This window comes from Chlorocebus sabaeus, chromosome 11 (assembly GCF_047675955.1).
Source record: "Chlorocebus sabaeus isolate Y175 chromosome 11, mChlSab1.0.hap1, whole genome shotgun sequence".
Taxonomy (NCBI): Eukaryota; Metazoa; Chordata; class Mammalia; order Primates; family Cercopithecidae; genus Chlorocebus; species Chlorocebus sabaeus.
In genome coordinates, this window is record NC_132914.1 from 96,445,213 (window position 1) to 96,472,763 (window position 27,551).

General features: G+C 38.0%; 1 protein-coding gene across 13 annotated transcripts in view; it reads right to left on the minus strand.

Moving 5' to 3' along the window:
• ANKS1B (ankyrin repeat and sterile alpha motif domain containing 1B) overlaps nucleotides 1-27,551 on the minus strand; it is a 1,279,773-nt gene that overhangs the window by 405,573 nt on the left and 846,649 nt on the right. For 6 of the 13 annotated variants that reach the window (XM_008004353.3, XM_037987370.2, XM_037987376.2 and 3 more), the window contains exon 15: nucleotides 17,618-17,724. In XM_008004353.3, the coding sequence (XP_008002544.2) occupies nucleotides 17,618-17,724 (107 nt within the window). Of the gene's footprint in view, nucleotides 1-17,617; nucleotides 18,226-27,551 lie in introns of those variants that run through there. The other 7 variants (XM_037987423.2, XM_037987429.2, XM_073021028.1 and 4 more) reach the window with 7 other exon arrangements.

A 27,551-nucleotide genomic window follows, 5' to 3' on the forward strand; every position in this document is an offset into this window, starting at 1 on the left:
CTCTGCCATGGAGTGAAAACTAAGTTGATATGAAACACACACACACAAAATGATATTTTGTAGCACTTGAGTTTGTGAGGTAAGATTCAGTTTGCAACTGTAGTGTGGGTAGAGGAATTAGGAGAGAGAAGAGATGATAGTATTGACGATGTAAAATCCTCATCTCTCACATCAGGATGTCAGTAATAATATCTAAAGTTGATAAAGCGCAAATTAAGGGCATTTGCATATTATATGGAGATAACCACCAGAAGGACTAAGCACAGAAATGTTGAAAGTATTTACTTTTGGAGAGTGGGGCTGGGAACAGGGAGAATAATGCAGGAAATGGTTTGTACTAAAGTTTTATTTGTATATTTGTTTCAGTGCTTGAAAATTATATATTATTTCAATTTTTAAAAGTGTGCTCCTTTCTGTCAATTTTACTCTCCTTGCTACAGTGTAGTTGTTTAAATTGCCCTTGGTATCATTGTTCCTGTGTCTATGTAGACCACCTGTTTTGGAAGAAGGTGAGGTTATCAATCAAACAGCTAAGCAGTCACAGGCATTCACTTGCTAAGCTCCTTCCTCATTCTCATTTCCAAGAGTGCTCTCAAGGACACAAGAGAAGATGCTATTTAGTGCTGTCATTGTTTTGGTTGTAGGGTAATAGGAAGCAGAGAAGCCTTAATTTTTAGCATCTAGGCTTTGGTTCCAAAGACTGCTATTGAAATGGGAAGCTCTGATTACAGCTTCTAAAGTACACTGTTTTCTCCGTGCTACAGAACTGTCTTCTGAATTAGTATCAATAAAACGCTTTCTAACAGGATCTCCGACACCAGAAGTCACCACTGATGCCAATGTAATTACCATCCCTGGACGCTAGGCCTTGTCAGGCAGCACAGATAATCATCCACAACCTGGGGCCAATGATTACCCAGTCAGTCAACTGACATTGACTGCTCACTGGGAGGTACTGCACGGGTAAGAGGGAGGAGAACTGCAATGTCCTTTCCTCAAAGTACTTCAAACTAAACAGGGCTGAGGGTGTGGAAGGGAAGGAAAGCAGAGATTCACACATATCAAAAGACAGAAATAACAAACCTATCCATTCTCAGTTATACAGACAGGGCTGTGGAGATCTGAGTTGGAGCAGAATGAAAATGGACTTTTGCATCACCTGGCCCCTGTTTGGTAAAAATCTCCTTGGTTTTATGTATTTCCTCTTTTCATTTTTTTAATGGTGTTATGAATTTCCTCTTTTCATTTCTTCTCCTGTCCACTAACTGGGCTCAACTACTGAATACCCGCTGTGTGCCATGATTTTTCTGGGCTTCCATACTAATTATATGCTGTTCTGCTTGCCTGAAAGCTGTTCCCATCACTCAGCCCTTTCAGCCTGCAAATTTTTCTAATCTATCAAGAGCTAGTGTAAACCTGACCTCTTCTATGGAGCCTTGCCTGAGTCACTCCATTTTAGTTCCAATCAGTTACAGTGCTGTGAGCTTTGTGAGAGGAGGGACAGAGTTTATATCATTTGAAAATAATTAAAATTGTTAATATATGTAAAACACTTAGAACAGTGGTGACTGAAATGTAAGCAAATGTGTTTATTATTATTATTATTAGCATCATTATTACGATCAATGTTTGTATTTAGAAGCCCTAGTGTAACATCTGGCACATGAAAGTGGAAACTAAGCAAATGTTTCTTTGTTTGAATTCTTGGAACATTTCAGACAAACTGAGTTTTATTGATGAGAAGGTTGATGGGTGTTCTTGGCAGTGGTCATTATTCCAAGGTGAAAGTGAGGATGATTGCTTTAGCTATCGCAACTGAGAACACAGAATATCTTTTAAGAAGTAGAAGCTCTAACAGGTGAATAGGAGGATAGGAGGATATTCCAGATGATATGAAACTACTGAAAACAGATTTGCTGCTGGTTTTCAGAAAGTGTACTAGCCCTCAGGAAGATGGGCTTGTTTGGAGAGATACCTAATGTAACACAAGTAACTTCATTTGCTTCAGCATTATCTGGAATAGACGGTTAATTAGTCTCAGACAGCTGTTTCCTTGCTCAGCCGCCTTTGCTGTCTGTATGTGTGATGTGCACGTGTGTGCTGTCATCTGGGTGAGCCTATCTGGGCACAGTGATGGGTCATTAAGCTGTCTTCCCATATGGTGCATGTATAGTGTCTGAAGCACAGTTTCAGGAGATAGGTAACACTTCCACTCAGAGAGGCAATACATGACCCCTAGGGTTGTTACTAGATCTGTAGCTCTTTTGCTCTTCAAACACTACATGCGTTTTGACATCTCACCATCTTTGTTCATTGTTCCATTCAGTGTTATGTCCTTCACCCCATTCTTCACTGCTTACATAAATCCACTCAAGTCCAGTTCCTCTAGAGATTTCCCCATTGCTCCAACTCATAGACATCTCTTCCATCTCCATCAAAATCGCTTGCTTTTTCTTTCTTTCTCTCTCCCTTTCTCTCTTTCTTTCTTTTCTTTCTCTTTTTTCTTTTTCTTTCTCTCTCTTTCTCTCTCTCTCCCTCCCTCCATCCCTCCCTCACCATGTCTCTGTCTATTTTTTCTGAAACAGGGTCTCACTCAGTTTCCCAGGCTAGAATGCAGTGGTGTGATCATAGTTCACTGAAGCCTTGAACTCTTGAGCTCAATCAATCCTTACGCCTCAGCCTCTCAAGCAGTTGGGACTATAGGCCACCAAGCCCAGCTAATCTTCCTTCCTTTCTTTCCTTTCTTCCCTTTCTTTCCCTTCTTTTCCTTCCTTCCTTCCTTTTCTCCCCTTCTCTCTCTCTTTCTCTTTCTCTCTTTCTCTCTTTCTTTCTTTCTTTCTTTCTTTCTTTCTTTCTTTCTTTCTTTCTTTCTTTCTTTCTTTCTTTCTTTCCTTCTTTCCTTCTTTCCTTCTTTCTCTCTCTCTTTCTCCCTCTTTCTCTCTCTTTCCCTCTCTCTCTCTTTTTCTCTCTTTCTTTCTCTCTTTCTTTTTCTCTTTCTTTCTCTCTTTCTTTTGAGATAGGCATCTCACTGCGTTGCTCAGACTGGTCTTCAACTCCTGGTCTCAGGCAATGCTCCCGATTCAGCCTTCCAAAGTGCTGGGATTACAGGTGTGAGCCACTGTGCCCAGCCAGTCATAGATTTCTAACACTGATTTCTCCAATAGTTACATTTTATGTTGTGAAAACACATTGTTGGCTTTTATTAACATTTGAATGTGATTTGCTATTTGCTGTCAAGTATGCTAGTCTGAGCTCCCTAAGTAGACTGTCGGATCTTTAAGCAGATGCTGTACTATGCCTCTTTGTAGTTTCTACCACATTTAGCACAGTTAGATGAGTATATAGGTGCTCAATAGGTGTTCCCTTAGGAATGAATGGATAACCCTCCTGGGAATCCATTCAAAAGGATTTTCCTGAGAACTCCTTAAAGAGTTATCTGCTTTCTACTTTAGACTGTCCACACATGTTAAAGGATAAAAGATGCAGATTTGAAACACATTGATTTACATTTTAAAATGCTGTGGCATATTTGTTAATATACTTCACAGTCTGAATGCAAGTTTAGGTTAGTTACCCTCAAGGAAAAAGCTACTAGACTCTTGAGGATTCAAATAGTCTCATAAAAATCATCACAATGTCATCACTGATAGTTAAGGGAACATTTTGTAATAAGCGGGCGTCTTTGAGTATGTTTCCTAGGGAAAGTGCTAAGTGCAATCTAGTGCATGGGAATCCCACAGTACTCTGCCAACAACCTGCACTTCTTTATGGCTACTTCACCTGAATGGCTCAGTTCTTTGAGTGTCCATGTAGTCAACTAATCAGTCTGTGGTGAGTAAGAGTGAATTAAGGTGACTGACTTTCCAACATCCTTTAAAGTTATTTGATTTAAGGTCGCTGAGCTAGGTGGTTTATGGATTTTTCAGTATTCCTGGAATAATTCATGTAAGCTTTTTCCTTGTATCCAATCTATTATGAGGGTAAGAGCAATAAAGCCCTGTGCTGATTTCTCTGTTTCACTGGCTAATCAGTAATTCTAACATTGTTTGCCAGGTAAGTGGAACAGGCACTCTTGTCACCATCATGATTCATTGCCTACCGAAAGCACAGAGCTGGCCTTAATCTAATTCTTAATAAAACCTTGCGAACTAGGTATACTGTTTCAATTTGCACATGGAAAACAGATGTTCACGAAGGCTGAGGGACTGGCCCACGATCTCACACCAAGTAGGTAAAGAAGCTGGACCATGGAAGCAATTCTGTGCCTTAAAGTGCAATTGTCTTTCCAATTCCTCTGGAGCATGATTGTCTTTTCCATGCTGAATCTAATGATTACAAATCTCAAATGAGCCCTAAACATGGCCCTGTAATCCTACTCCATTCTCCTAGGAAATTCTCCTTCCCACTCTCTGAAACAACTTTTTAATATCTTCTCTATCCTCATTCTTCCACATCCTTACAGCATTATTCACTAGAAAATAGGAACAATCAGAAGAAACATATCTACATATTCTCAATGCCTCATATACCAGTCATGATGGTACCCACTCTCTCTGTCTTCCTTACTGTTGTCACATGAATGTCCCCATTAACAACCAACTCTCCACTTGGCTCTGGATCCCAACCTCTCTCATTTTTATTCTTTTGATCCTTCTTTCTTTTCCAATATCAATACCTCTTTTTCTACCTGATAATTCCTTTCAGTAGCCAAACATGACTCCAGTCTCTCCTGTTTTAAAAAATTCCTCCCTTTGCCCCCCAAGTCACCCTTTAGCTATTAGTGTATTTGTGTACTCCCATTATCAGAAAAACTTCTTTTGACAATTATCTACTACATCTTCTATCCAATGCAATATGGCTTCCATGGCTCTTATTTCACAGAATGTGCTCTTGTTAAGTTCTCCAGGGACCTCTGTGTTGCCAAATCCAGTGGTTACTTCTCTAGTCTCATTTCTTTTTTTTTTTTCACGTTCAACTTTTATTTTAATTTCTAGGGTATATGTATAGGATGTGCAGGTTTATCACATAGGTAAATGTATATCTTGGTGGTTTGCTGCACAGATCAACCTATCACCCAGGTATTAAGCCCAGCATCTCTTAGCTATTCTTCCGGATGCTCTCCCTCCCCCAACCCCCACCCCTGATAGGCCCCAGTGTGTGTTGTTCCCTACCCTGTGTCCATGTGTTCTCATCATTCAGCTCTCATTTATAAGTGAGAATGGGCAGTGTTTGGTTTTCTGTTCCTGCGTTAGTTTGCTAAGGATAATAGCTTCCAGCTCAATCCATGTCCCTGTGGAGGACATGCTGTTGTACCTTTTTATGGCTGTGTAGTATTCTATGGTGTATATGTACTACATTTTCTTTTTCCAGTCTATCACTGATAGGCATGTGGGTTGAATCTCGTTTGATCTCTTATCAGCATTCTATCCAACTGATAACTTTCCCATGGAGCAAGCTTTTGGGGGAAAGATTATTCCACTTCTAAACACTTTGAATTTGAGGGGTCAGTAGAATATATAGGAGGTAGAAAACTTTGCTTTTGTTGAGTTTCGGTGAAGTAACCTAAGATGAAACTGCAGAGTGAGAAGAGAAGAGACTCAAGGACTAAGCCTGAGGGTACAGGCAGAAGCAGGGAGGGCTACAAAGAAGACTGAGAAGGTAGGAGGAGATAACAGAGACAAGGTTAGAAGTCAAGGACAAAAAGAGTTGTCATAAAAAAAAAAAAGAGTGGTCAGAATCAAAGGCCAGAGAAAGATCAGGTAAATAGGAACTAGTAAGAGTATATTGTCTTCGGCAATTAAGAGTTTATTGGTTGCCATTTATAAATAATTTAAGGATGATGACAGAGGCTGATGGTATTAAGGCCTGATTGCATTTTTCTGAAGAGCAAGCCAGCAAGTGTAGGCATTCTTTTGGGAGGTTTGGTTATGAAGAGAAGAAGAGTAAGTGGATAGTGTCTAGAGCAGAATAAGAATTGAGGAAGGTTTTAAAAAAAAATCAGGTTATATCTGAGTTTGCTCAGAGAGGGTACAGAAGAAGGCTTCCCTAATATCACAGCATTATGCAACAACTAAAAATAGAATCTATTTCTTCTGCCTCCAGGATAATTGAGATAATACACGTGTAAGAGTTAAAAAAAACTATAAAGTACAATAAGAATTTGATTTAGTGTTCTTCTTTCCACTATATTTTAATTCATCACCAGGAAGTCAGTGGATTGCATTTTTAACTATATAACACACCCTTTACCCCACTCACTGCAACAAGAACCTCACTGCTATTTATTCAGCAGTTCTTAAATGATTGATTTGTTGTGGATGATCTTTTGCTTGCTTCCTTTTGAAAGAGTGAGGGATTTCTGGAGTAAATGTTTGCCAGCCTGAATATTCCTGTTTACTTGTCCTAGGCTAACAGATAACTGGATGGGCCATATTGTTATACAGGCCTGATGAATGCCAAATGTTCAGCTCTATCGCTACAGGATTACACCTTTCTGAGAAAAGAATGTATAACTTCTGTCAAATAAACTTGTGATGTATTTGTTTCTAGGCCTCAAATTTCAAGATCTCCCTCAAAACTTCGGAAGGACAAGCCTAATTCTCTTTGCCAGGCATCAGACCAGACATCAGCTTATAAACTCAAGATGTTCCATAATTTTTCAATATGAATTCTAATTATCTTTGCTCCTTCAAAAGAAGGTAAAAGTATAACAATGTGGAATCTAATTCTGTGGACTCAAGGGGCAGAAATCAGTGACCTGATATTCAGAGGCCTATATTAATTGTCCATTTTATTTTTCTCACCTCTGTAATTTGTAAGTAGAGTTGTAAGGGTTCTTGTTCTTCAATACTATTTTAGATCATACACTCTCAAATGAATAGATAGTTCTCAATGCCTATGATGTGCTTGATTCACACAGACTAGCCTAGGTTGTCTGAAATGAAGTCAGGGAGATGCATGCAATGACCTGTAAGGTGTTGTTTCTGTGTCTTTGTAGCCTGAGTTCTCTTGTGGATAAAAACCTATAGCCTTTTATTATGACAGCTCATTACACCATAGAAAAAATTAAACTGAAAGACAGATCATATCTTCCATGAACACTGCTACTGTTTGATGTAGTGTCTCCTGCATGAATGAAATGACTGCCACTCAGAAGGTCTCATGGTCTGAGAACAAACATGACCTGGAAATTCATCTGTATTTTTATAACCCTGTGTATGGTGAGAAGGTTTCCTTAGTCTAGACTGCATGAGGCCATTTTTTTCCTTCTCTCTCACCTCTCTTGTTGCTATTCCTCTAAATCATCATCCACCTAAGATGAAGGAATGCTTATGCTATTTTTGTTTGTCCAGGGCTCAGATCTTTCTCATCTCACTCAGATATGTTGCCCCAGTATCTTTTATTGAAAACTTTTCCCTATGGACTCAGATTGACCTGGGTTTAAATCTTGAGTGCTTTGGACCATACACTTAGTCTTTCTATAACTAAGTTTTGCCCTTGTAAAACTGGAATAATACTACATACTGTGTAACATTTGAGAGGGGGTAAAGATAATGTATGTGATAATCATATAACAAGTTCTTGATAAACAATAGTTACATTATTAAATTGGCTATATATTTTTTCTTTCTATAAAGCACTGCTTGCCTAATCATCGATTTCCTTGGAGTGCTTCTATCAAGTAATTATCAAGGGTAAGGATGGAAACCAAATAAATATTTCTTGTAAGTGTGATTTATTTAGGTACCAGAAGAGGCTGCAGAATGAAATGGAAAGAGTGTAGGGCTAGAAAGGTAACAAGTTCCTGGTTCTGGTGTTGCCAGTTCTCATATTAAACAACAGTGTTATCTGAATATGATTACCCATCTATGACAAACTCTAAGTTATTAGAAAGATCGTATTCATCATTGATGAAAGACATCCTTCAGGCATCTGGAAGCTCATGTAAACCTCATGTAGATTGAGTTTAATTCAATTAAATAGCTATTTATTGAATGATCATTATGGACTGTGCTTGGCAATGTGAGGGATAATAAACAAAGGTTACACATATACACACATTTATTGAGAACTGTTATGAGTTGAATTGTGTCACCCCAAATTTATATGTTGGAGTTCTAACCCCTAGTAGATATGTGGATGTAGATACACATCCTAGTAGGTATAGTAGGATGTGGCCTTATTTGGAGATAGGGTCTTTACAGACGTCATCAAGTTAAAATGACGTAATTAGGGTGGGCCCTAATCAAATATGACTGGTGCATATTCGACATGCACAGAGGAAGAGAATTTGAAATACAAGGAAAAGGTGACCAAGGAGATAGGTCCAGAACGGCTCCTTCCCTTATAGCCCTCAGAGGAACCAACCCTGCTGGCACTTTGGTCTCAGGCTTCTGGCCTCCAGAACTGTGAGATGATACATTTCTCTTGTTTCAGCCACCTAGTTTGTGGTTCTTTGTTATGGCAGACATAGCAAACTGACATGAAGACCTACTATGTGCTAGTAACTGGGAAACAACACTGAACAGGGCACTGTTCTTTGTTTCAGGGGAAGGAGTTTGGAAAAGAAGCAGATGCTTCAGTTCCATGTAATAAGCCTGCTCCAAGAGAAGTATGCACAGGGTGTCATGGGAGGACAGTGAAGGACAGTTGTAGCAAAGGTTTGCTTAAGGCTCCTCAGCAGGGACTCCTAAGCCAGACTTTTGAAGTAAGAGTGCAAGAATGAGTGCAAGAAGCAAGTGTTCTGGGCAGAAAACAGTGTTTATATGAGGCAGTATATGCAAAGACGTGGATGTCTGAGTAGGTGTAGCACTGTTGTAGAACTGTAAGTAATCCAACATGGCCAGAGCTTAAGAGCAGTGAAAGATAAGGCTGGAGAGGTGAGCAAGTTCCAGGTCAGTAGCGGAAGGCTCCCTGGAGCAAGGGGAGCGCCTAGGACCTTGAGGTAGGTCTTCCGTGATTGGTAATTGGGAGGACATAGGCTATGTTAGGTAGGAGGGAAATTGTAAACAAAAGTGAAGGCATATATTTATTTGGCAGTGAGCATTCTTGTCTGGTTAAAATAGACATCCTCTTGAGAAGCAGAGCAAGCAAGAGAGAAGATAAGAAGTAAGATAAAGTCCCTCAAAGGACCAGAAGTATGACAAACTGGGAGTGCTTTGAGGGCAGGGTTAGTATCTTGTTTAGTGCCTGCAGTATAACAGTGGCTCAAGAAACAATTGCTGAATAAGTGAAGGGAGAAATTGTGAAGTTCTGTCCTTTTACTGAATTGAGCAGGGACTTTTAGGTTACAGAGGTTTGGTTTTGAAATCTAGGCTCTGCTGGCAATTTTTTCTAACCTTGTTGAGTTTCACCCTCTTTACTTCTAATTGTAAGTATACTAATACTGATGGTATTGGTGAGAATTATATGGGATAATTTATATGAAACTACATACAACTTAAAAATTCCATTTGATCAATATTTATTAAGAAGCTACTATATGCCAAGCTCTGTGGTAGGCTTTCGGAATAGAAAGATAAACAAGAACCAATCTCTGCCTTTAAGGAATTTACTTTCTGTTGGGGGGACAGGGAAGCAGACATCTGAACAGATAAAAGAACTGTGATGCGATATAATAAGGACTCGCATAGAGCTAAGAACAGAGTACCGTGGGTGCACAGAGAAGGGACAGTTACGCCAGCCAGACGGCAGGATAGTGTTGGGGAATACTTCCTGGAGGAAGTGATGCTTAAGCTGATTCATGAACAATGATACACAATTAGGTGAAGAAGGAAGAAAAAGGAATTCCAAACATAGGGAACAACAGGCTTCCTTTGCAGCTGTGTTTTTCTAGTTCCTGTGCCTGTGCAATTCCCTTGCTGAAAATATACCCCAGTCGGCTTGGTGAAAGCAAAAACACCCTCCCTAGCTCTCATCAGACTCCTGAAGGCTGGATTGTGCTCTGAACAGCCTCAGCTATTGGCTGGGTTCTCTTTAAACTAAACAGGCCTTCAGAAACCCTTCATGTAGCCACCTGCCTGATCTCCTCACTCTCTTTCTCCTGCCTTCTTTCTTTTCCTTCTATCCTCCCTCGGTATCTGCTTTCTTCTTCCTCTCATTAAACATTTCCTGTGTCTATGTGTGTAAACTATGGGCTATGCCTGGAGATACAGGGGATAAAAGCATATATCTAACTCATACGGAACTCAAAATTGAGAGTAGGGTCAGCAAGTTATGACCCATTGACCAGATCTGCCTGTTTTTGTAAATAAAGTTTTATTGGAACATGCCCACGCCCATTCATCTATGTACTTGGCTATGGCTGCTTTCATGCTACAATAGCTGAGTTGTGTAGTTGCAATAGAGACCATGTGGCTTGCAAAGCCTAAAATATTTACCATCTGGCCCTTTACAGAAAAAGTTTGCTGGCCCCTGTTCTAGTGTTTATATATGGCAGAAGTGGTGGGGATAGATGGACAAGTAAAGAGGTAATGTACCCCTGTAAGATAAGTTTTTCAAAAGGGTATGATAGAAGGAGAGTTCCTAACCCATACTTGGAGGTTGAGAAAAGAACTGAGAGCTAAAAAAAGTGACAAGTACGCTTAGAGCTAAAGGATAAAACGGAGTTAAGAGGGAAAGGAAGATCATTCTTGGCAGAGACAGTAGCATGTGCAAAGCTAGGCAATGAAAGAAAAATATGCAGTTCTCTATTGCAAAAGAGGAAGCGGTGAAAGATAAGGCTGGAAATAAGTTTGGGCCAGGTCATTAAGGATCCTAAATATGAAAGTCATATTAAGGATTTTAGCAATGCCCTATAATCTCTCCCATAGGTAACTGAGAACCTTTGAAGGATTTTAAGCAGAGTAGTGCTAAAGCAAATGTGTGCTCTAGAAAGATCACTCTGGCTGTAGGATAGTTAACATTTACTGGACATTTATTCTATGCCAGGTCTGTGCTAAATGCTCTTTGCATCTGGAAATGTCTATTGAGTAGCTGGACAGCGCTGGGAACCAGGTAGAAAGAGGTGAAACATGGGGAACAGATATGGATCTATGAGAACCAGGGATCTCCCTGAGGAATGGAAAGACGTAGAGCACCACCCTTGTTTGGAGGCATGAGGAGAAGTAGAACAACAGGGGTGATTGCAAAGGGGAGTCTAATGTCATGGAACACAAACAGAGAGTAAATAAGAAGGAGTGGACAGTGAAAATCAGATATTGTAAAGAGAGCTAAGAGAAGAAAAGTGGAAAAACAAGCAGGGGGCAGGGAACTGGTAAGAAGCAGATCAGAGCTGACTTAAAAGAGAGCAATTTCAGCAGAAAAGTTGAGAAATAAGCCGAATTATAGGGTTAAGAAGTGGTTGGAAGTGAGAAAATGGAAGTCACTGCCACTGAACACTTGTTTGAGAGATGTATCTTTTTAAAGAAGAATAGAAATATGACTGTGGCTGGATTTCTTAAAATTAGGCTGTAATTCAGCAGCTTTGGTAACTTTTCTGATTCATGAGGAAAATTTCTCATCTATCAAATATCTGGTCATTTGAAGTAATACTGGAGATCAAATTATGCAAATATGCTGCATGACTAAATTAAAGGCCTATTCATGTGAGCATTAGTTAGTAATGGGAGTTATATACTGCATTATTAGAAAATGGGGCAGCATATTTTAGTGCTTAAAAATTTAATCAGAGTAACTTCCAGAAGGAGGAAAAGGCTCATTTTTAACACAAGATTTGAATCATGGCTAATTTTTTTTCTTTTTCGGAAATCCATTCTTCCAAGATGGTCATCCCTGCACATGCCCTCATTTCTGACTTTCTGCCGCACACGCAATCAGTATTCGTGCAAGGCTAATGGGATATACAAGAACAATTAGTAGCTCTGCCAGCACCAATATTGTACTTGTCTCTTTAAAGAGCTCAAAATATTAAATAACAATTGAAAAGAACATTTCTTCTAGACCCCTCATTAGATTGATTTTACAGATGAGTAAACTGAATCATAGAGAAACAAGATAGTGGAAATGAGAAGTCTTACTTTGGTTCTATCTCACACCACTATGGGCTGTGCCTATTATATTTGTAATTAAGCTGTTGTCCAGATAAAGAATAACTCCCTCTTGGCTTTGACTTTTAGATACCAACAGATTTTTAAATTCTGGCAGTTGAAAAGGTTATGTTTTTTTTTTTTTTTCCTTTCAAAAGTGGGTATGTAACTATTGGCCTAAATTATTTTAGAAAACTATAGCTGTACTTTCAACATAAGGCCACCCACTCAACTCTGAGCCTAGACTCTTTGAGAAATAAGAAGGTACAGGAAATTTGGCAGGTATTTTTCTCTTGTATCTTTAAATCTCAGTAAGTTCACAACATTTTCCTAACCAATATTGGAAGAAGAAATTATCACGGGGGTGGGGGGGGTGGGGTGGTGACTAGTCTCCCCCTTTAAGGACAATTAATTTTTCTACTTCACAAGTTTAACTTCTTATTTGGATCACAATATGCTACTAAGATACTTAAAAGGTCACTTTTTCAGGCCAACTGCAAATGATGTTTTCATTATAGAAAAGTTATGTAAAAGTGGAAAAGAGATGTAAGTACATTAACGTGTAAAATGCACCACAGCAATGGGAAAAAATGTTTTAATTAAATATGTATGAGCTCTATCGTGCACAAATGTTTTGTTCAAATGGATGACTCCAAGAGCTCTGTGGTTCCACTTCAGTGTCTAATAGGCACTACTCACTTTAACCTTCAGCAAGTCCTTTATGAATACTATCCACCCAAGTGTACAAAAATGCCAATTCATGTAGGGCCATCAGTATTATTGTTATTTCTTATTCTGTAAAGGCTGCATTTTGAACATTTTAATAAGGGTCAAAGCATTCCAAGTCAATCTAGTTGGCAGTTGTTGGAAACACAGGAGGTGCTTTAAAAAATGAGTTGGTAATAATTTCATTCTTCCCCGTTTTGATTAGAGTTTACAAATATAACTGTCAGCTAGTTATCATGGTGAGGTTATGGATCAGCCCTCCTCCAAGTAATATAAACTTCTTAATACAGTCTTCAGACTATGAATCTACCATAACACTGCCAGTGTTTTGATATCATCAGTATATTCATCTTCCTTTATTTCAAGCTATGTTAGGTTTTACCTCTTCTATTATCTACTGTAATTTTTTGCTGACAAACCAACTGCTAGTAAATACATATGTTGAGTGATGGTGATTATGTGAAGAATGAGGGGCAAGATCCCTTTGGTGTAGTGTGTGTGCACCCATGTGTGCATGAAGAAATGTGTGTATGTGTGATGTGCATGTAAATAATATAGGTCTAAGGGAAATACTGTACTCTCCTTGAGGGTAAGGATCATGTCTTATTCACTGTTACATCCCTAGTGCTTAACACTGTCTCTGGCACATAAATGATGTCTGAGGAGTGTTTTTTGCATGAATGAGTGAAGGGTACTAATGGTCCATGTTCCCATTGGCAAAATAAGGCTTCCAGTTTAAAAATGAGACTGGAGGTCCACCTACAACAATCTGTTGTGTTTTCGGTTTTTACAGGCTGATTTCTATGCACACGGCATTATGCTGGGACTTGTGAGGAAAGCAAGGAAACTGAATACACAGAACTTGGACTTGAGAAGCTTCCAGTCTAATTGGGGAGACAAGATACATACAAGTGAAAACTTAACTCCTAATTCTAGAGAGAGAATAATGGCATGCCAAATGTATTTTTTTCATGTCAAATGTAACCACTGCGTGAGTTCAGAAGAAAAGAGGCTGTTCTGTACTGCAACCATTAAAGAAAGCTACCTAAACCAGGCAGGAATTGAGTTATACCTTTGAGGATAAAAGACATCAGGGAAGGAAATGAAATGTCTGTCCAGGAGGAGTGGGTAGAGAATACAGATGAGCAAAGTTATTAAGGTAAGAATAGATTCTTTGGGGCTTAAAATTTAGGAAGCAGTCATTAGACTTTGAAAAATAAATATGATGGTAGAGACAAATATAACAAGGAAATAAATAAGCATGCACGTTTTGTATAGTGATCACTTCATACCTAAACTCCTTGGTGAAAAAAAATGTTGAAACTTAGACACATTCTCCATGTTGCAAACTCAGGGGAAGTGAGTGAAATTCAGAGGGCATGGCAGCATTCCCAGAGGTTAGTGAGTATCAGGTAGGCTTTGCCAAGCATGAGGGAGGTGGTGATATTTGACTTCTGAGGGGATGAACAGGTAAGGTGGGATCTGGGCAGATTTTCAGACAAAAAATTCTGTTGTGAAGTGGCTTTTGGATTTAACATAGATGTAACTCTCCTAAAGTCTTAGGTGACCCGATGTACTTTTGAAACTATTCATTGATTGTACAAATTTCTATTTATTTTACATTTTTAAGGACACAGAAAGATCTAAACTGTGTGCATAACTATTCTACAAACCAAAATGAAAACCAAAATGAAATACATAAAGGAAAAGTTTGAAATTTTGTCTTTAAGATACAGGGAAAAAAAAATCACACATCAGTAAAATCAAGGATAAATATCAGCCTGAAAGAGGAGCAATAATCAACAAACATTTAAAAACAATTGAGGACCAGGTGTGGTGGCTCACGCCTGTAATCCCAGCACTTTGGGAGGCCGAGGCAGGTGGATCATTTGAGATCAGGAGTTCTAGACCAGCCTGGTCCACATGGTGAAACCCTGTCTCTACTAAAATTACAAAAATTAGCTTGGTGTGGTGGTGCACACCTGTAATCCCAGCTACATGGGAGGCTGAGGCAGGAGAATTGCTTGAACTGGAAAGATGGAGGCTGCAGGGAGCTGAGATCACACCACTGCACTCCAGTCTGGGTAACAAAGTGAGACTCCCTCTAAAAAAAAACAAATACCAAAAAACAAAAAACAACTGGGGTCTTTCTTTTCTAACTATATCTAGACATTGGTGAAAATAGTCCTTATTAAAGATAATCATAGCCATGGAGATAAATCATCCATGTATTGCATTAATGTGTGAGAGGATGTATTTAGAACAGATTTAGCAAATAATTTTTAAAGCTTTCAATAAATACTTTAAGTTACTTATATGGACATTTTAAATTTGCATTCATTAATGGATTCTTGATTGAATAAAAAATTAACTTCTGAAAATATTTCCTAAATAAAGTACATCTATGCATGGATGCACTATGATGTTTCAACCGACATTAATTATATCCTTTTGATTTCTACTGTCTTGTTCAAAAAGGCTAATAAGACCTGTACTACATCATAGTTAATAGGAGTGTGGTGCTTGTTGCTTAGGCAACCGGAGGAATAAATGCAGGTCAGAATGTGCTTCAAGAAAAACAAAAGCTAGAATATGATACTGAGTGGAAACTAAGTAAGTCTAACAGATTTTTCACCACATTAAAGAAATATGTTTCTTACAGCAAGCCAATCATATTCATGTATTTAACTAAGTTTGCAATTACATAAATTAGATTATGTAGATCAATAAATAATTTTTATAAAGGTAGAAATTAATCGCTTATGATACTAGTAGCAAATAAATGGTGTATAACAGCATGTAAAGCACTAATTGATTATACCACTTCATGATTTGCTTCATTTTCATAATTAATTAACTCCTCTAAATGGCAATTCAAAGTTTTTTTAAAAGATAATTCTGTCTCATGAAGAAAGTATTTGATTGGTCCATCTAAATTAATAATATTTTCTTATTTTCTAGAAAATTATACCAAATACTTTGAATTAAACAAGTAAAGAATATAATCTACGATTAGCCCTTGGTTACATCACATATACCCAGGATTTTGCCTTCCATATAAATTTTGAAGTGCTTATACATGATTCATTCATGAATAATTTTTACAATCTCTCTTTGAATGCTTATTTGAAACCTGTTTGATTAACCTTTAAGTTCAAGGCTTTCAAAAAGGTATTATATTTGCTCATAAGTGTTTAACATTCGGAGGAAAAATAAGCTGAATTAAAGTCTTTCAGCGTGGCCAAATGATCCAGGAAATCCAAAGACCTAACTTCTCATGGGACCAGAATAAATTTGGACAAGGATTTGAAGGGTGGGAATGAGAAACTCTTATTTCAAGTAGACGTAGGGAGAAATAATTAAGATATTGAAATGTACAGTAAACATAAATAATAATAAAAAGACTTCAATTCTCTTTGATAGTTCCTCTAATTCTTAATGCCATCTGTTTAGTGTCCTAAGTCTGTCCTAAATCTGCTCAGTGTTCTAAGACTTTCATAGCAATTGAAGAACTTTCACTTTTTTCCATTTCAATACCCAAATATCTTGTCTACATAACCAGTGACAGTACTTGATAAACACAAGAAAAATAACAGTAGCTGCATATCTCAGTATAAAAAAACCCAACAAATCACTCATAAAGCATTCTGTGCATATAATTACTTAGAGCTCATATATCTTACTATATTTATGTCTTTTATTTTTAAAAACTCTTGGGCATACATACTTTTGGAGAAGGAGCAGAAGTCGAATAATGTTAATAATCTTCAAATCTATAATACTCAAGTCAACCTCAGAGAAAAGTAATCTAAGACAGAAATTAAAAAATCTAACCAGGTCTCACTATTGTGTTATCATTTCTGGTACTAGTAAGCTGCAGGTGTCAGCCCTATTATTTTATTTAGGCAGGGCTATTACTTATTTCCACAACTCATTTGTGTTCTACATGCCCGTGTTATGTAGGTCTCTCTAAATTTAGGGAGTGATATGTGTGATGGGTACTTAAAATAAAGGAAAGGTAATAGAGCTGTGACGTAGCTTAACAAGGGGAACTGATGAGCACTGGGGGAGGTATGGGAATGATTAGAAAGCTGAATTGTTGGTTTGCACAGTTCCCCATCCTCCTTCCTCACCTAAACGCAAAACGGTGGAAACTTAGCACATGCCAGGTTTCGACTGCATGTAGAGCAGCATTCAGAAGTACATGACTATACTTAGTCCACCAACCTCTCTTTCTAAATATTGACAGCTAAATAACCAAAGTGTTTATTTTCCGCCTAAAGTAATAAACAATACTTCATCGTTCTTCAATCAGCATGTGGAAGTAAACGCTCTCCATAAATGACCATCTGAAGCAATTTGCTAATGAACTGAAGGTTGTCCACATGATTTAAACTGCTTATTGAACAATTATCAGGAAAAGAAACGATCTTCACACCATAAACACAGCAAATTGTCTCATTAACCACTAAATGCTGATGCTCAAGTGAAATAATATAATAATCAAGAATTAGCTGAAGAGTGATATAATCCAAGTATTCTAAGATTACAAATTTATAAAAAAATCATACAAAGAATGACAGGGAGAATATCAGTATTAATCTTCTTTCACTGCCTATAAATAGCACTCTCACCAGTTCATTCATATAACATATATGTATATAGATACATACAGATCTCATTTTTTAGCAAGAGTCTATATGTACACAGTAAGTTCAGTCCTAAGGGCATCCAATTTTCCAATGCAGTTACATACATAAATCTGACCGATTTTGGTGCAAATCAGGCTGCCTCTGAGCCATGTAAGACACATAAGAAGCAAAGACAGACAAAAGGCAGCTCCGTGGACACAGAGAGCGTCTTACCATAAACTGCACATTGTCAAATCCATTAGCCATCAGGTGGTTCTCGTACTGAGGTAGCCCAATGCTTTCCAACCATTGTCCCACTGTTTGGACAGGGCATCTGGGTCCTGTAAGAGGATGAAGAGGGAAGCGTTTAAGCAGGGAGTAGCCGTCCACGGGGTAATAGCGGTAGTCCTGGGCTGAGAGGTGGCATTGCCACATCATGCCCCTGGGAAAGTTGCTATCAAAGGAGCCCGCCAGCTTGACAGATTAATGTTCTCAGCGAGACAGCAAAGTCAGAAGTAAAACATAGTTTGTCAGGCAGGCTGTGGAGTATGACTTGATCCTAGCTCCACATTTCTTACATATTAATCTTTACTACCGACCAGTACGTCATACAGCCCCCAAAACCAGGCAGCAGAAGAAGGCATATCAAGCTGTCAGCTTGGGCTGGTCTGCGTTCTATGTGATTGTTGGAGTACTCCACAATGAGCAATGCACGGCCGGCAGCCAGAATTCTTTTTTATCAAGTACTCCTACACTCATCAGTATGCAGCTCCATGCTCCTTGCTCCCCCTCGCTCGCTCCCCTTCATTACCCAGCCCAGGCTACACCTCGCATTTTCAATAATAGCCATCAGATAAGGCAGATTTTTTTTGTCTGCAAGCTGTAAGCCTGCTGCTGCTGCTTCCTCCTACACACCCATCCAAGCGTCAATCTTGAATGATGAGAGCAGTCAAAACAAATGCAGAAAATAGCAAGATTCAAAAGCAAACCAAAGTGCTTAAATCTGAATTGAATCTTCATACTGGTTATACGTTACAGAGCTATTTGTTGTGGAATTTTACGTTTCAAAAGACACCAGGAAACGCGAAGCTTGAACTATAGCTTATAACAGAGCTCACGACAGGTTCCCTTTTTCCTTTTCCTTTCTTTCCTGTCTTTTCTTCTTCTTTTTTAAATGCAGCACAGATAAATGTTTCTGATCTGAAGCTTTGCAGTGTTTGGAGAATAATTATTCTGTTTCTTTACCATTCTATAGCAAAATAAGCCTATCCGAGATATATATATATTTTTTCTTTTTTGAAATACTGCAAAATACAGAAACTGCATCGCAATCTTGAAGTCAAGATAATGTATTTCTTGTTTGCATGGTTTCTTCCAAACAAAAGTATTATTAGGCACAAGAAGTCCTTTTTCCCCTTTGATATTTATAACCCAATCTACCAGGGTTACCATTCTAAATTAGCTATAAAGGTAACATTAACAGGGTATAATTTTTTTTTAATAAAGAAGATGAGCCCTAACCCAAAAGAATTCAAGAATAACAGATGTAAATGTGTGAGTCTTACTGAATGGCAGATAGACTTGGTAATTTATTTAACAATTGGGAGAAACCAGGGATTAAGAATAGAACCCACAGGACTAGATCATCAGAAGAAATAGACTCTTAAGATTGGGAGAGAAGTTGCAGAAAGGTTAGTCTAACCCTTTTCCTAACGGAGGCATCCCTGGCTAAAATGTTCCTAGAAGAATATCTTCCAACTTCTACTTGAATACTGCCTGTAACAGAGCTCTTACTACTTCTCACGAAGCCTCAATTTATTAGAAAGATATTTCACTTCCTACCTTGCTTCTACTCACTGCTCCAGCTCTGCCTTTGGAGAAGCACAGATTGAGAACGGTGCCTCTTCCACATAAACAGCTTTAAAATTTAAAGACAACTCTCTCATCCCCCGAGAGCAGCTGCCTGGCACATAGTAAGTGCCTAATACAAATTTATTGAATAAATGAAACATCACTTTTCTTTTTTCCTCAAACCTCATCTTTCTCTGTTTCCTTTCTCTTTTTAAAGGCATTGTCAACTTTCCTAGCACACAGACATTAAACCTTAAAACATCTTCTACTTCTCTTTCACTACTGAAATCAGTCCCCAGGTTCTATCACCCCTCTTCCCAGTGTGATCCATTCCCTTGATTCTATTTCCTGTTTTACGTTTACAGAACTGCCACCTACATTGATTTTGTCCTCATACTTCAGGCACACCTAGCCTAGCAGAACAACGACTTCTAAATTGGTCTTTCTACCTCTAATATTGAAAAAAATTAATTTTATGCATGGTATCAGAATAATCCCTTCCAGACATAGTTTTGATTACTACTCCCTGTTTCAAAACCCTTCTGTGGTTTTCTGTTGTCTTCAAAATCAACTCCCAGCTCCTCTGATGACATTTTGGGGTCTTCATGATTGACTGCAGTTCATCTAACTTTATTTCCCCTTTTCCATTGCTCTAGCCAGTCAGGATTACTTGCCGGTCTCTAAAGGCACCCCATAATGTGCTTTGGTTGGTTTTATTATGTCCCCACATTTCTGTCCATTTGTTGGCTTTGAATCAGATGCTATTTCCATTATGAAACCTCTTCTAATCTTCTACCAGGAATAAATCTCTTTCTTCTCTGTCTTAAATGGCATTTTTAGGCCCTCTATTGTAACAGGTATTTTCTGCCTTCAATTTTAGTTGTTTGTGTCTGACTTACTTCTTGAAAGCAGGCAATATGCTTTGCTAATATTGCAAATAGTAAAGATTCAGTACATACCTGCTAAACAAAATAATGTTATTTCACAATCCAAAGTACAAAAAATTCTTCTATTTTCAAATTTAAAAACAGTTTTAACTTTATCCCAAGTCTCTACATTATTTATTTAGAAGAAGATAACTTGTTTTTTAAACAGATTTTTTCAGGTCTTTTAGCTCATCATCCTCATCCTCTTTTTGAATAAGCAGCCCTGGGTGGACTGCATCGTACTTGATTATGTTTTGTTGCTGATTGGTCCTGGATTTTTTAATAAGATCAAAGAGTTTGTAGTAGTCTATGAATCAATCTTAATAGATTCTAGCTGCTCAACATTACCTGTAGGAGAAGCTAAAAACAAGATGCTATTTGTCCCTGGCCAGCTCTAAAGCTGTTACAAGGGGGAAAAAAAGGAAAGTCTCAATTATAGCTTCTCCTAGGATCACAGCCACAGTGCTCCTCCTGGTCATTTTAAATTATAAATAGTTGAGTATACTACATAGAAATTGAGTAAACATGACAATAACATTTTCGCTTGGCAAGGCACATGCTGATTGGCCAGCTCTTCAAATCTGTTTCATCTCTTAAAATGCAAACCAGGGGCCAAGTACCTGGCAGAGCACCATACACATCCTACTTATTAAATAAACTTTATTAAATAAATGCCTGAGTAACTAAATGAATAAATGATATTGGAAATGGCTTTCTTGAGATTCTCACTTCTTAATATAGAGAGAGGTAAAGAGGGAGAGGAGAGAAAGAATGTGTGTGTGCACAGACATAGAGAGTGGACTAATAGACACTGCAGACTCAGAAAGGGGGAGAGTGGGAGAAGGGCGAGGGATGTGAGATTACATAATGGGTACAGCGTACACTATTTTGGTGGTAGGTACACTAAAAGCCCAGACCTCACCACTGTGGATATATCCATGTAACAAATCTGTACTTGTACCCCTTAGATCAATAAAAATAAATAAAATTATATATTACAAAAGAGAGTATATTTGTGGTGGGGGTTATTTCAAGGTTCAGACTGCTATATAAGAACACAACTCAGAGAAAATAGTGGTTATGAACTGCTTTACAAAGTTTATATAGACTGCCTGAATTTTATTCTTTTAGCTATTCAATCCTTCAATTTTTATTCAATAATTTTTACATGTTGACAAAATGTTATAATACATGGAGGATGAGCTGGGAGAGGATGGGGTAGACGGAGGTATAAAACAGAAGGAAGAAGGGGGGAAAAAAGACCCTGAGTCATGTTGTTTGTTTGTGGTTTTGTTAAAGTATTTTTCTCATGAGTCAAACCTCTAAAAGAATCTTGGTTCAGGTCTGAAGATCACTCTGTAATAGTGTTTAAATATATTACTCGCTTTACCTAAAATACTTTTATGGAGTCTTAAAATTCTTAAAGCATAACAACACACTAATTAGGCAGGAACCTTTATTCAACTAGAATGTCTTTAATTCCAAAAGTGAGACAAGAGGAAGGAAAGAAGAAACTGACCATTATTCCAGGCTACCATGTCCTAGGCAGTGTGGTGTGAATTATTATCCCCATTTACCATAAGGAAACTGAAGCTCAGAGTATGTGGTGAAAACAGGAATTTTCTTTGTCACAGTCTTTTAAAAAATAATAATTCTAGGGGTTTTACTCCCATAATGGCAGTGTGAGGAGCTCCACAGGTCCAAGTCCCAGTCAAAAAACTTAACTGTTGAAAATTATAAACAAACAATAAAAAAAGCCTACACAAACAAAAACCGAAAACAATGCCAACAAAAACCAACCATCAAAGTCTTTGCAAAGTGTCCTAAGAGCATACAATGTAAAAATGTTTATTCCAAAAACAGACACTAAAACTTGGTAAGAACAGAGAATCTGAGATTCTGTAGCACTTGAGCCATGACTTCCTCTGGCCCCTCCTTCCCCTGCAACTCATCTCCATAGATGCTCCACTTTGGTTGAAAGTGTCCAAGAGAAAGGGCTTCCCTTCTCCTCAAATCCCAACCAAGAGGCACGGGATCTCATCAAAAGGGGCAGGCCAGCATTTCCAATTTCTTCTAAATCTAAGTTGTAGAGGTTCAATTCCTGGTAAGTGTGCCTGGGAGGTCAGGGGCTCCCTTCTTCCACCCAGACCCCATTCATAGAGTGGAAAGTTCATCCCAGCTGGGTCAGGCCAAAAATATTGGGATCCTGACTGCCCTTGACTACTTACATATAGGATAGAGGTTCCATGCCCAGAAAGGTAAACTAAGAAGACCAGAGGCTATCATTCCTGCCCCTTGTGTGGAAGATCGGCTCAAAGATTTTGCTTAAAGGGAGAGTCAGTTTATAAGAACAGAAAGCTCTAAAGCTTTCCCCCAAGAGGTTGACTTATTTGTTTGTTTTTAATTTTTATTTTGTGTTTAGGAGTACATGTTCAGGTTTGCCACCTGGGTATATTATGCGATGTTAAGGTTTGGGGCATGAATGATCCTGTCACCCAGATACTGAGCATAGTAGCTAATAGTTTTTCTTACCTTGTCCCCCTCCATCCTTCCCTACTCCAGTAGTCCCCAGTTTCTATTGATGTCTTCTTCATGTCCATGAATACCCAATATTTAGCTCCCACTTATAAGTGAGAACATACAGCATTTGGTTTTCTGTTCCTGCATTTATTTCCTTAGAATAATGGTCTCCAGCTGCATCTATGTTGCTGAAAAGGATATAATTTTTTTTTCTTTTTTAATGGATGCGTAGTATTCAATGGAATATATGTACCATGTTTTCTTTATCCAGTCCACCATTGATGAGTACCCTGGTTGATGCCATGTCTTTGTTATTGTGAATAGTACTGCGATGAACATACTAGCACAGATATCTTTTTGGCAGAATGATTTATTTTCTTTTGGATTTAGACCCAGTAATGGGACTGCTGGGTCAAATGGTAGTTTGTTTTAAGTTCTTTGAGAAATCTCCAAACTGCTTTCCACAGAGGCTGAACTAATTGACATTCCCACCAACAGTGCATAAGCATCCCTTTTTTCTGCAGCCTCGCCAGAAGCTATTATGTCTCTTAGTAATAGTTATTCTGACTGGTGAGAAATGGTATCTCATTGTGTCTTTGATTTGCACTTCTCTGATGATCAGTGACACTGAGCATTGTTTCATATGTTTTTTGGCCACTTGTATGTCTTCTTTTGAGAAGTGTCTGTTCATGTCTTTTGCTCATTTTTAATGTGGTTATTTATTTTTATTTGTTAAATTAAGTTCCTTATAGATTCTGGATATTAGATATTTGTTGGAAGCATAGTTTGTAAATATTTTCTCCCATTCTGTACATTCTGTAGGCTGTCTTTTTATTCTGTTGATAGCTTCTTTTGCTGTACAGAAGCTCTTTAATTTAGTTAGGTCCCACTTATCAATTTTTGTTTTTGTTGCAATTGCTTTTGAGGATTTAGTCATAAATTCTTCCCCAAGCCCAATGTCCAGAATGGTGTTTTCTATGTTTTCTTCTAAGATTCTTTTTTTTTTTTTGAGATGGAGTCTTGCTCTGTCACCCAGGCTGGAGTGCAGTGGTGCTATCTCGGCTCACTACAATCTCCGTCTCCTGGGTTCATGCCATTCTCCTGTCTCAGCCTCCTGAGTAGATGGGACTATAGGCACTCACCACCATGCCAGGCTATTTTTTTTTTTTTTTTGTATTTTTGTAGAGATGGGGTTTCATCATGTTAGCCAGGATGGTCTTGATCTCCTGACCTCGTGATTTGCCCACCTCGGCCTCCCAAAGTGCTGGGATTACAGGCATGAGCCACCATGCCCGGCCTCTTCTAGGATTCTTATAGTTTGAGGTCTTACATGTAAATCTTGAATCCATCTTGAGGTAGTCTTGTATATGGTGAAAGGTAGGGGTCCAGTTTCATTCTTCTGCATATCGCTAGACAGCTATCCCAGCACAATTTGTTGCATAAGGAGTCCTTTCCTCATTGCTTATTTTTGTTGATTTGTCAAATATCAGGTAGCTGTAGGTATGTGGCTTTACATCTGGGTTCTCTATTCTCTTCCATTGGTCTATGTGTCTGTGTTTGTACCAGTATCATGCTATTTTGTTTATTGTAGCCTTATAGTATAGTTTAAAGTCAGGCAATGCAATGCCTCTGGCTTTGTTCTTTTTGTTTAGGACTGCTTTGGCTATTCGGCCTCTTTTTGATTCAACATGAATTTTAGAAAAGTTTTTTCTAGTTCTGTGAAAACTGATGTCGGTAGTTTGATAGGAATAGCATTGAATCTGTAGATTGCTTTGGCAAGTATGGTCATTTTAACCATATTGATTCTTTCAATCCATGAGCACAGAATGTTTTTCCATTTGTTTATGAAACTGAGTTTATTTGACACAGAGTGTGAGGAAGTTTAAACCTAAAGGTGTTATCAAAATCAATGGAGATTACACAGTGGCTCATTCCTGTAATCTCAGCAATTTTGGAGGCTGAGGCGAGAGGATCGCTTGAATTTGAGACCAGCTTGGGCAACATAGCAAGCCCTCCATCTCTACAAACAATTAAAAAGTAGCCAGAGATGATGGCATGTGCCTATCATCCCAGCTACTCAGGAGGTTGAAATGGGAGGACCCCAAGGCTGCAATGAGCTATGATTGCACCACTGCACTCCATCCTGGTTAACACAGCAAGACCCCGTCTGTAAAAAAACAAAACAAACCAAAACAAAAAAATCCCCCCCCCAAAACCCAATGGAGATATTTTGGTGACAAACAATCAAAAAGTGACTAATAGCTACAGTTGAGAAATAAGCTAAATGGTAGGTTAGCTAATTTTAGAGAAACAGAGAAAGACAGTTAAGAAGAGCCCTGTTGAGGTCAAAAGAAATTTCAAATACTAGCTTCAAAAATTCCTCCTTCCCAAATTTAATTGGAGCAGACTCTGGAGCAATTTATAGCTGATGGATTGTCAAAAACAATAGAGCAATCAGCAGGCAATTACTGGAGTCTAATATCTGGATGTGATATCAAATGAGACAGACAACAGAAAGATTAGGAAAAGAGACAAAGAGAGCCCTGGTATAACCACTGCCATCCCAAAACTGTGCAGATGGCCAAGGCTACACCCTTGAGAAGATAAATACAATGTGATACATCCATACAATTGAACATTACTTGACAACAAAAATAAATGAAGTGCTGATATATGCTGCAAATTTCACAAACCTTGAAAACATCATGCCAAGTGAAAAAAAAAGCTAGTTATAAAAGACCATATATTGTATAATTCTGTTTAAATAAAAGGTCAAGAACAGACAAATCTATAGAGACAGAACGTAGATTAGGGGTTTCCTAGGGCTGGAGAAGGGAACTATGGAAAGTGACTATTAATGGATTTAGGGTTTCTTTTTAGAGTGATGAAAATGTTTTAAAATTGTGATGACGGTTGCACAACTCTGTGAATATACAAAAACAACTGAATTGTACCTTTTAAATCAGTTATTTATATATATGTGTTTTATATAGTGTATCAGTAGATTTAAAATTATTGAACGATATATAAAATAACTAAAAACAAATCTTAAAATTTCTTTAAATTTACAAGAACAAAATGCACATACATAATTGTATATAAACATACATTGGGATTGTTTCATGCATACTGGTAGTTTTAGTGCTCTGGGTTTTTTTTCTTCTCTAGTTTTCTTGGTTACTCCTTCTTCCATTCCTGTCCTACAATCTGCATCATCCATCCTCCCTGCAAGGTTATTCATGTTAACAAACTGGTATATATATTCACATATATTTACCCATTTTCAAATAACACACACACAAAGGCAGATATGTTTGGATATATATGTATATGGGAGAGTATTTTTGGTATGGTTTCATCAAAATGAAATAATATCACTCACTTTTCTGAACCTTAGTTTGCTCATTTAACATCTTATAAAAATTCTACTGGCCGGGCGTGGTGGCTCACGCCTAATCTCAGCACTTTGGGAGGCTGAGGCAAGCGGATCACAAGGTCAGGAGTTCAAGACCAGCCTAGCCAATATGGTGAAACCTTGTCTCTACTAAAAATACAAAAATTAGCCAGGCATGGTGGCAGGCACCTGTAGTCCCAGCTGCTCTGGAGGCTGAGGGAGGAGAATCACTTGAACTCGGGAGTTGGAGGTTGCAGTGAGCCGAGATCACACTACTGCACCCTAGCCTGGGCGACAGAGCGAGTCTGTCAAAAAAAAAAAAAAAAAAATTCTACTAAGTAAATGAGTTTTAATTATTTATTGGTTATTTCTAAAAACTTAAAATAGTTATTTTTAGTTATTTAAAACTTTTTAAAAATAACTACATAATAGTCCATAATGTGGATGAACCACTGTTTATTCAGTTCTTTGCCTGCTATCTCTAGGATATCTTTGCCTGATATCCATCCTTTTATTTTCTTTTTTTAAAGATTTTTATTTTGAAATAGTTGTCAATTTGCATGAATTTATAAGAAATAATAGAGTGATTCTGCATAGATTTTATTCAGTTTTCTCCAGCTGTGACATGCTGTATGACTTTAGCACAGTATCACAATATCACAGCCAGGTCATTGGCACTGAAAAAAATCCACTGACCCTGTTTATATGTCCTGTGTTTTACATGCACTCTGTGTGTGTGTGTGTGTGTGTGTGTGTGTGTGTTTAGTTCTGTACAATTTTATCACATGAGTAGATCATGTGGCTGTCATCACAGTCGAGACACTGACAGCACCATTGTAAGAATCCCTCCTGGAACTTTTTTTCTGGCCATAGCCTTCTTCCTCCCTTTCCCATTTTTTGACCCCTGGCAACTACTAATCTGTGTCCATCTCTATCATTTTATCATTTCAAGAATGTTACATGAATAAAATCATATACTGTGTAACCTTTTAGAATTGGGATTTTTCATTCAGCAGAATTCCTCTGAAATCCATACAAATTATTCAGTGTGTCAGCAGCTTATTTTTTCGTTTCTGAGTAGTATTCCATGATATGGATGTCCACACCATTTACCCATTCTCTTCCAGAGTGGCTGTGCCATTTTACATTCCCATTAATAGCATACAAATGATCCAGTTTCTTTGCATCGTCACTAGCATTTGGTGTTGTCAATTTTTTTATGTAGTCATTCTGATAGGTATGTACTGATATTTCATTGTGGTTTTAATTTGTATTTCCCTCATGGCTTATCATGTTGAAGAAAATCTTATTGACTGTATCTTTTTGTTAAAACGTGTGTTCATGTCTTTTGCTCTTTTCTTCATTGGATTGTTTTTCTACTGTTGAGTTTTGAGAATTCTTTACATAGACCAGATACTAGGCATTTGTTGGATTTTTTATCAATTTTTTTTTATGGATCATGTTTTTGGTGTCTATT